We start from the raw sequence: 10,790 nt of genomic DNA on the forward strand, positions 1-10,790 counted from the left end.
TCTTTTTTCTTATTTATTTATTTATTTATATATTATCGAAATGACTCTATTTAAATATAGAGGTGAGGTATTTGTGAGATCCAAATTTTTGTAGCTCATTTTACTCTGCCTTCTACATAAAGATATTATATTTTATTAATTGGTGAAAGAGGTATTGTTATTTTACAAAAAGTTTAGAACCCAACGATTCCTAATTTACCATTTGATTTACCTCTTTAAAGAGGGAGTATAGTTTTGATAGTAGATATTTCTCTTTTGATTTTGTAAATATCTATACAAAAGTTGGATATATAGATATATTTTTGCAAAGTATTTAATGGGTTATAAAGTACCTTTAACTTTTATATAATCTAATCTTAGTCATTTTATAGAAAGAATATGTAATATGAACAGGAGCCAGCTAACTTACTTGGTAAAATCTTAGGACGATGATACCAGAGACTTGGGTTCAAATCCCTCTATTATCAAATTACTGAGTTCATTAAAAACAAGCTTGGTGGTAAAAAAATAATATGTAATACGACTTCTATTATAAAAAAAATAATATAAATTATTATTTATAATTTTTCAAATTTTATTTTCATACACTTAGTTCGGCCCCCGCAAGTGAACTTTTTTGGGTCCACTCCTGGCTCTTTGGTTTCTATCATCAAATGAAGAAACAATACCAACATTCACTCCTAAAGTGAAAGATATGGGTTATACCCATCCCTATTCAGTTGATGCGTTTATTTATTTAATTCTTTTCTTTTTTGTGTGGGTGGGTTGGGGGGGGGGGGAGCGGGGGTAATTTAGACATGCCCCATCACGTGTTGGCCACCACAATCCTAGAGCACAATACTTGACCTTGACGACTATCAAACGAGATGGTTGACGTGAATCTCCATCACGTCGATTGGTCCGAGGTTTGAGATGACTCGTTTAATATTTAAAAATATTGGACAAGTTAATAAAATTTTTGTCGAATCATCTAATTTTTGTACTTTGATCTAAATTAATTATTTTTAAATGCTTACTATCTACGAAAAAAAATGACTTCAAGATCGAACATCTATCTTAGAATTATAAATTATGAATATATGTAAAAAATAATTTAAATGTATTGACTAGTTCAAGATGCCATGATTCCAGAGAAAGAGCCATAATTTTCTTGTAAGGAGGCAAACTACTGTTAACTAGCACTAGAGGGTGGCATGTGCAACATATATGTATCAAAAGGGCTTATTTGTAATTTAAATATTAACTAAAAGATTTTTGTTGAATAAATGGTCTAAAAGAACATCTTTGTAATTTTTAGAACTAAGCAACATGATTCAAGGGTTGTGGGTTGCAATTTTCTGAGTTTTTTTTACTAACATGAGCTTGATTATATTAATTTTAAATATAAAAGTAGGGGCATATGACCACTCAATTTTGGTGTCAAACCACTTCTACTTCGCCTTCTCTCATTATAACAGTAAAGATAATTGAAGAGTTAGAAGATGATTACTTTTGGGGAGAAAATTCAAGGGTGTTGGCTAGAGTTTAAATAAATGGGCCTTCCTCATTAGCCTATGAGAGAAGATCTAAGTCAAGGGGCAACATTATCAGTTTAAAAACATAAGGTACCTCAAATATGTCATCAAAATGCTTACATGACTCATTGATCTCCGTCTTATCTAGTATACTAATGCAAAATGACCTCGTACCCTCATCTTCATCACTAAGCCAATTACTTTTGACTTCTCTCCTCCAAAACCAATTATCTTCAAATCCTTCCCTTCGTTGTTAAACCTTAAAACTAATCTACTTTAACTTTCAAACTTAAAGAACGATATATGATTTTTTTTTATGTAGAAAATAATGAGCTTTTTTAACATAAAATTACAAGGTCTTCTACCCAAGATTCAGGTAAGGTTCAAAATGATGAATTGAAAGGAGGTTCAATAGATTACTACAATAACACTTACATTAACACAACACCACTTGTAGGGACATATGTAAGGGACATGTTAAAGGCACCCCACCCCCATAGTCAAAGTTTATGTCTTATATTAATTAAAAGTTTCATAATGAATTGATTTTTGGTGAATATGATCTTAAGGTGAAGATATCACCTCACAAAAAAAACAGCCCATTCAGAAACTCTTAATCCCATTAAAAATGGTTTTAAAAAATAAAATAATTGATCCACAATTCTTTGAAGATCATCCTTACAAAAAAATCAGCTCCTACCGAAACTTTTAACCCATGTTGGAAAAGAAAAAAAAAATTGTTCAATTGCTTATAATGCCCTAAGTAATAATTGGGGTGCCTTTAACACGTTGCTGTGTGTATATGCGAGAATAAAATGAGAGAGAGAGAGAGGAATCTGGGCGTAGTTTGGGAGGTCGTTGTAGTTGAATAGATGATCTCGCAGTTCTTTGTGCTGTCGCAGAGGGGCGACAATATCGTCTTCCGCGATTGTAAGATCTCTCTCTCCCCTAATGGATCGAATTCGATACTCTTCTTGTTGTTTTTGATCTCCTGCATGTTAAGATTTGATGAATTAAAACCCCAATTTCCTGTTTTAGTCCAAATTGATCTCTAGATCTTCCAATAATCATCAACGATACACCAAAAAACCCTTAATTATAATTATAATAGAATCTATAGATCTTCAAAGTCGCCAAAGCACGAAGTAGAAGGTAGTATCGACAACATTCGGAACTAAATGTATTCTTTTGGTACCTCTCCATCGTCCTCCTCTTGAAATTTCACATATTTGTGCAAAAGTTAGTCACTTTCTAACGAAGACGTGCAAGTAGATCTATAATTACCGCTAATTTGAAGCGAAAATCAAGAAAGATTGAGCCAACTTGTTGTGCCCTCTTCATTGTCGATTGCTTTTTCAATCTTCCATTGAAGCCATGCTTTAGACTAGTTGGTTGAAAGCCCACATCGAAACTAGTCATGATGTGTAAATTGTAACTCCTGAAAAAATCGATCTTTATTATGGTCTCACACCTGTTCATGTTAATTGATCTTTTCCTTTTTGCTATTTTTTATGGTGCTGTTTCCTCTGGCAGAAATTTTACATCTTGTTTAAGTTGGGGTGTATGTATGGGTACATTGTAGGGAAAGATCTTTAACTTTATAAGCTTGATATTACATGTAGATCGAGGTGATGTACCGAAAGGAAGTGCCGAGATATTTTTTCGAAAAGTGAAATTTTGGAAAGAGGACGGAGAAGAGGAGGCACCACCTGTCTTTGTAGGTATTTGTTTGCTGAAGTGTTTGAATTTTCTCAACTAAGATGCATTGTAGATTAGCTTAATAGTGGATTTCATGTCTTTAATAAGGTGAAACCATTTTTTTTTTTTAAGTGGATGATATTTCTGTCAATCTCCTTTGCTTCCATTTATGTTACTGTTTAATCCTTTTAGAGATCACAATATGAGCTCTATGATGGTTTTGAGTTACTTCCCCAAATGTCCTTCCTTTTAGGTCTCTGCATCTCTCTCTATATCTATCATAACCTAGAAATTTCCTTAGGAGTGTCCAGAATCATAAGTTGAACGAAACAATCAAGGTCTATACTTAAGAAAATAATCCCAATTCATACTGCATTGATTGAAGCTAAGCCTAGTTGTAATTATTGTTGTTCTCTCTTGGTTTATATCACTGGGTATACATCTTTAGAGAAGTTCTGGATTACGTGAATTGATACTTCTCTCTCAATTCATCTATTCTAGATAGAAACCGTATGCTTGTCGTTTTCTTCTTGATGGTTTCTAACCTTCTGAGGTTTGGAAGTTCCATTCCATTTCAACTAACCGTGGTCTTTGGAGCACTCCAGCATATTAAAGAGTTTTGCTAGAGAAGTACTGCCTTAAATACTATAATCTTATGATCGTTTAATAAACTATTTATTCCTACATGGTGATATGGCATATGGTATTTAGGTTCTTATCATGCGAGCATGGAGACTCTGTTTTATATGTTTGTGGATCTTTCCGACTTAACTGTGAGCTTGGGCATATTTTATGGATCTCGTTCTCTTCTTCCTCCATACTGTACTTATTTTTTCTTCCTTCTTTTTCTCTAAATAGAACTTGGATGGAGTGAACTACTTTCATGTGAAGGTCGTGGGATTGTTGTTTGTTGCAACCACAAGAGTTAATGTGTCGCCTTCTATTGTTTTGGAGCTCTTACAAAGGATTGCCCGTGTAATTAAAGATTACCTTGGAGTTCTCAATGAAGATTCATTTAGGAAGAATTTTGTGCTTGTATATGAGTTGCTTGACGAAGTCATCGTAAGTATCATTGCATACCTTTCATTTTTGAATAATATTAGTTGGATGTTCTGCTGATGCATCATTTAGATTATTGAATTTACGAACGGTATTTAAGTTGGTGAGCTAATCATTGTTCACCCAACCTGTAATATATTGTGAAACATTTCTATTATAGTTAATTGTACGGCAACCTTTACTTTTTGTTTTAGTTCTTATCTGCAACAATTCTAAGATATGAAAAGCTTTTCATTGTCATTTAATACATAGAATTTTCTGCTTATTTTGAGATTGTTTTCTTGAAGAAATCCTTTTCTTTGCTTGTAACATACGATTGCTACCCAAATGATCAATGCTTATGTATTTGTAAATAAAGGTGCGATCCAAGAAAACCTGACATTGAAAAAAAGGCGGTTGTTGAAATTCTGAACTTCATATGATATACTTTTTTTATATAACTTTTTTAACACGAGAAACTTATAGATCAAAAAAAAAAAAAAACCATGAGAAACTTAATTGACTCTGTAATTAAGTAATATGGTAAATTGTTTATAACAATGGTAATTCGATTGGATTTTGTAGTATTTTTTTGACTCTTATTTGGCTTTCATCACTCTTTGATGTTTATAAGCGAATGTTTCTGTGTATTTCATTAGCCATCCTATACACGTGATTTGACTCTCACTCTCTTTCTTGCATCAGGACTTTGGTTATGTTCAAACAACATCAACTGAAGTGTTGAAATCCTATGTATTTAATGAGCCAATTGTTGTCGATGCTGCACATTTGCCACCTCTTGGCCCTGCTGCCATGTTTATGGTATCTTCGCTGTGAACTCTAAATAATTGTGTATTCTACTTCATGCTTAAAAAGATCTTACTTTGCTGGCATTTTATTTGTCAACTTGAATCTATGGTGTGATTAACTTCTAATACTTTGCCTGCAGCAAGGGACCAAAAGGATGCCAGGAACTGCTGTTACGAAATCTGTTGTGGCAAATGAACCTGGGGGTCGAAAGAGGGAGGAGATATTTGTTGACATAATTGAGAAAATAAGTGTTACATTCAGCTCTAGTGTGAGTATTTTTGTTGTTTCATTTGGTTCAAATTCATGGGTGCATTGTGTTTTACTTTAGCTGTGATACTACTCAATTTTATGTACTTAACCTCAATACCAAGTATGGAATGCAATTAAGGATGTTTTGACAAGAATACCATAGAAAGAAAATACCTTGAGTTTATGGGTTCCATGCCAACATTCCCAACAACATTAAAAAAGGGCAAAAAAGGTTTTGCTTATTTGTTTGGACTGTTAAGGGCCTATATTGTCGAGTGACAACTGACAAATATTCAAATAATGGTTGCACCTTAGGGTTGCTTATATAGTTAAAAACAGGCAACCGGGCCATAATAATATAAAACCTTTTGTAGAAGAAAGAAATAAAACGAGTGTAAATGGTCAACCCGTTTGCCAAAAAAGGTGTAAATAGACAACAGTTTATGTATTTGATTTTAATATGGTTTGATACTTTCATTTCTATTGTTCAAGTGAACAGTAAACAAAAGCTAAAGCATAGAACTCTAATTATTTTAGCATTTTTTTTTAAATGTTGATCGTGTGGGCATCTATTATAACAACGAGTAACAAATATATAATACAAGTTCTTTGTTGCTGATCTTTATCAAAATTGATCTCTTCTTAGAATACTTGTGAAAAATGATCTCTTCTAAGAATGATAGAGTATTTTACTGTTGGGGGTGTGTTTCTGGATTGCCATGTGTCAGATGCATACCAATCAAATCAAACGAAAAATTTGGTTATATAGTATTATGACCAATTGTGCTTTATTGATGTTGGGTGCTCAAGAAGCATCATGTTAATTAATTGAACATAACAGAGACGAGGATATCGAGATGGATGAGTGGAAAGATGAAAGATAAAATTAGAAATGAACTCATTTGGGAAAATATAGTAGTAGATCCAATAGACAGTGAACTAATAAAAAGTTTACTAAGATGGTTTGCACATGCTTAATGAAGGCCAACTATAGTCCCAATCAGAAGAAGTATTCAAGTTGAAGGCCCTTAAAGAGTGAGAAGATGACCCAAAGGAACATGGATGGAGATAGTGAAAGCATATGTGAACTCACTTTTAATAACAGACTATTTGACCATGGACGAAGTGGAATAGAGGAACAAAATTCATTTAGTGTTCAAGTGTTCTTTCGTTAGTGCATGTGATTGCATGATTTCCGTGGTCCTTGTGTCAGTCCCTTAGAGTAATTCTGTTTATGTTATTATCTTGACTTATGGAAATGACTTATTTATTTATTTCATCTGTCTTAATTCATCTAATGCAATCCTGATATATGTCATCTAATATTGCTTAAAACAGGGTTATATACTTACTTCTGAGATCGATGGTACCATTCAAATGAAGAGTTACCTTACAGGAAACCCAGAAATTCGTCTAGCTTTAAATGAAGACCTGAGTATAGGAAGAGGAGGGAGGTCTATCTATGGTATTTCTTTGGGTTACCCACGAATACACTACATATGTATCTGTGATTATCTTTGAGTACTTATTTTTCATAATTGTGATGCCATGGTTATTTGTATAGCATATTTGGACGTTTAAAAATGACACTGACACATGCCTTGGAAATAGTTGCCCATTTTCAATTCTTGCCACATTATCTTATTAGGGCTTCTTTCTGCTACAGATTATGGTAGTTCTGCTGGAACAGGTGTGGTGATATTAGATGATTGTAACTTCCATGAATCAGTACATCTTGACAGTTTTGACGTGGACCGAACTTTGTCATTGGTAAGTGGAATTGATATACTGTAAGCTTGAAGGTTGTTTCGATATAGAGACCCTTCTTTCTTTTGTGTTTGATAACATCTATACTTTAAGCCACTTCTCTCTTGCAGGTACCGCCTGATGGAGAATTTCCTGTCATGAACTACCGCATGACCCAAGAATTCAAGCCACCTTTTCGTATCAACGCACTGATTGAAGAAGCAGGAGCTTTTAAGGTGAATACAACCCTCTCTTTATAATTCTCATGGTTTGATATAATGGAATTCTGATAGATCGAGTCTAACAACTTACCCTCTTCTTTGACCGCTTAGGCTGAAGTGATTCTTAAAGTACGTGCTGAGTTTCCATCGAGCATTACTGCGAACACAGTTGTAGTACAGATGCCACTGCCCAAATATACTTCTAGGTTTTCCTTCTTTCTTGGTTTCATTATTATTTTTCTTTTGTGTGCAGTCATGGATATATTTGCAAAGGTCGAATGACACCAATAAATCTGTAGCTTTTTAAAAATTACTTACACAAGCATGCGTGTCATAACACATTTGATGCGTAACTCATCTATCACTAAATAAAATATGATGGAGAGCACTACCATTTTTTCCTTCCCTTTTAAAAATCAAATTATTGTCTGAGAAGTTCTCTCTCAAAATTTTCAAAAAATATAGAAACCTTGTAACTTAAACAACTGAATTTGTAAGTATTTAATTTCAAATTCTGATAATACCCATGGTAACTTGATTTGTTATTACTATTACTATTACTATGGTGGAAAAGAGGAAAATGGTTATTTGATGGTATTAAGTGCTTCTTTCTTTAATTAATGCACGTATTAGAATTTCTTATGTTACTTCGAGAATTTATTCACGATATAGTTACACAAATTGTAAAAACCTCTTTCGTATCCATGATTGTGAAACAAAAATGGAAGCAAGAAAGGTGTAGCACTTAGGGTGTAAACATGCCAGGCCTTTGTATTACTTAGAATTGCCTTGGCCTATTTACATATTAACAAAAGCTAGCACATTCCATTTTAGAACCTTATTTATTTTTAATCCAATACTATTCCATATTAGACTAAATGCCACCCCCTTCAGTGATCTGGAATACTATGAGTTTGTTTGAATTAAAAGCTTCAAGTTATGTGCTATCTCAAGTTGAGGCAAAGGTTTTTTTAGCTTAGATGCTCAGATACGAATGCCAACGTACTGTTACAGGAAACAGGTAAACAACGCTATATACCATGAAATACACGAAGCTGATTTTAATTCCAGGATGTTAACATGCTTTTGTTTTTAGCTATTTTAAGCCATTATGTCATGCCGCTTGTAATGAAACTTCTCATATGACTATTTTTGTTAAAACAATCTTTATGTATATTCGTTGCCAAACAAACAAATACCAGTACACTAAGCATAGGTATCATAAGTTTTCAGATATTCAAGAAGCTCTGGAAATAGCTCTGTTGGAAAATCTCAAGAACCTTCTTTAAGTTTCCAAATGTGCTGGAATTGGGTAAATGGTATTGTAAAATGGGGCATTTTGCATGTAGAACAAGGTTGAGAGTGGGACAAGTATTTTCGAGTTATGAGTGTGAAGCACAAAACCATATTGGGTTTTGCCCAAAAAAAAGGTTGGGTTTCATGTATACAACTTTTTCTGATTGGTTTTGTTGAAAATTTTTTCAGGGTTAGTTTTGAGTTGGAACCTGGAGCAGTTGGAAACACAACTGATTTCAAGGAAGCAAATAAGAAACTTGAATGGGGCTTGAAAAAGGCAAGATTTTATTACAATGCTGGAGATTTTATTTTGATTTGTAGCAACGTTTTGTCTTTTTATATAACTAGTGTTCTAATAGATTCAATATGTCCCAGATTGTTGGTGGATCTGAACATACTCTACGTGCAAAGCTTACATTTTCACATGAATCACATGGTATGACATTTTATTTTCTGGCTGTGTTCTATTAAGTAATTTATCTGACACAGTTCTTTTTTATTTTTTGAATTTGCTCTTTTTCTGTTATTTTTAAATTGAAGTTTAGTTCAATCTTCCCTTTCAAATTGTTGGTCTTATGTTCCACTAAATACAGCAAATATAATGAAAGAAGCTGGACCTGTAAGCATGACTTTCACAATACCAATGTATAATGCTTCAAGGCTTCAGGTGAGATGCTCCCATGAGTTTGCCATTTTTATGAATTTGCCTATACCTACATTTATGGTGACTGAGTTTTTATGTTTCAAAATTTAAATGGTGCAATATCTTTGGAGATGGGAATACAACTTTATGAAAAATACTTTGTTGTGGGTGTTGGTGTTTATTTTTTTACGTCTTTGGATGGGGGCTTGGGTGGGTGTCATGGTTTTAAAACTTGGTTTTGCGTCTCGTCTCGTCCATGCCAGATATCGAGTCGTCTCGGATGAGTTTTCCGATACGTTGGAGACGTCTTGTTCGAAAATGAGAAAAATAAACATGGGGTTTTAAATCTCGTCCGAAAAATTTACTTGTCTGTCCGTTTCGTCCATGCCTGATACCGAGACAACTCGGGCGATATGTCTCAGTCTCGGACAAGTTTTTAAACCATGGTGGTTGTTGGGGGTTGTACTATTATTCCTTGGTAATGATAATTGAGATATTCTTCTTTGATCTTTAGAGCTTATTATGTTCTTCCAAAAACCACTTATTGAGCATCTCTATCATTGCTTCTAGTTTTACATTCTTGTTAATATACCAAAGATGTTAAACCCCTTTTGGCTATGTTTTATACCGTATTCCTTTTGTATATTTCTTTTATGGTTGTATCCTCTGAAGGCCTCTCCTCTGAGTATGTACACTTCTGCAATGTTTGTGATGCAGGTAAGATACTTGCAGATAGCCAAGAAATCCAAGACCTACAACCCATATCGATGGGTGAGATATGTCACGCAAGCAAATTCCTATGTTGCTCGCTTATGATATAGTCAACCTTTTTCACTCCCCGCCCATCCCTTCCCTGTTGTATCTTTTTTTCTTCTTACACAATTTAGTTGCATGAAACTAGTTATGATGCAAACCAACACTTAATATGAAGAAATAAGCATTTTTGGTTTGTTTCTATTATAACTGCAGGTTGTATCATCTTTATTTGATCAAATGACCACTCTTGCTGCAAATTTTAAGATTCGAGTAAATGTCTTTATTTCATCAAAGATGCAGTTCAACTCTTTCTGATTGGACATTCAAAATTGGGGGTGGGCCATGTTATTGGGTGGCTGTTTGGTATTTGATGAGCTCCCCGAGTCATATTTTATTTCTTGTTAAATATTTTGCTCAATTATGAAATTTGTGCAACCACCGAGCGGGATGGATACGTGTTAAATGATCTGGTGGTTTGAAGTGACCAATGTGGTGATCTGAATTCAGTTTGGGGGGGGGGGGGGGGGGGGGGGGGGGGGGACGGTCTATGGTCCAGTCCCCACCATAGTGACAAAAATCTGCTATTTTTTATTTATTTTAAATCACGATTTTAATAGATGATTTTACCCGTTGATGTATCCTCGTGGGTTTGCATAGAGTGATCGATTATGCATGTTGGATCATTTCCTGGGAAGACATCATTTTTATGTATGTTGATGTAAACCAGCAAAAAATCATGTCTAACTTCATTTTCTCTTTTTTGGGTTCAAGTTTCACATATACCTTGAATAGGTGCAAGATTCACCTGTTTGAAGAAGA

General features: G+C 34.1%; 1 protein-coding gene across 1 annotated transcript; it reads left to right on the top strand.

Moving 5' to 3' along the window:
- The first annotated feature begins 2,285 nt into the window (after positions 1–2,285).
- On the top strand, positions 2,286–10,178 carry LOC147407186 (Clathrin adaptor complexes medium subunit family protein). The gene is made up of 13 exons (XM_086435617.1): positions 2,286–2,444; positions 3,137–3,231; positions 4,071–4,274; positions 4,956–5,072; positions 5,200–5,328; positions 6,648–6,774; positions 6,976–7,079; positions 7,187–7,291; positions 7,388–7,482; positions 8,762–8,849; positions 8,948–9,008; positions 9,166–9,239; positions 9,933–10,178. Exons 1-13 carry the CDS (start codon positions 2,387–2,389, stop codon positions 10,029–10,031), a joined length of 1,356 nt encoding a protein of 451 aa, XP_086291743.1. The 5' UTR covers positions 2,286–2,386; the 3' UTR covers positions 10,032–10,178.
- The last annotated feature ends 612 nt before the right edge of the window (positions 10,179–10,790 follow it).

This window comes from Akebia trifoliata, chromosome 3 (genome assembly GCF_017979445.1).
Source record: "Akebia trifoliata isolate Shusen 1 chromosome 3, ASM1797944v1, whole genome shotgun sequence".
In the NCBI taxonomy this organism is placed as follows: domain Eukaryota; kingdom Viridiplantae; phylum Streptophyta; class Magnoliopsida; order Ranunculales; family Lardizabalaceae; genus Akebia; species Akebia trifoliata.

Excerpts from the sequence above, each read along its gene's own strand:
- LOC147407186 (XM_086435617.1), top strand. The coding sequence starts at position 2,387 with ATGATCTCGCAGTTCTTTGTGCTGTCGCAGAGGGGCGACAATATCGTC. Across the intron at positions 6,775-6,975 it reads AGGAGGGAGGTCTATCTATG|ATTATGGTAGTTCTGCTGGA; the intron begins GTATTTCTTTGG and ends TTTCTGCTACAG. Across the intron at positions 9,240-9,932 it reads ATAATGCTTCAAGGCTTCAG|GTAAGATACTTGCAGATAGC; the intron begins GTGAGATGCTCC and ends TTTGTGATGCAG.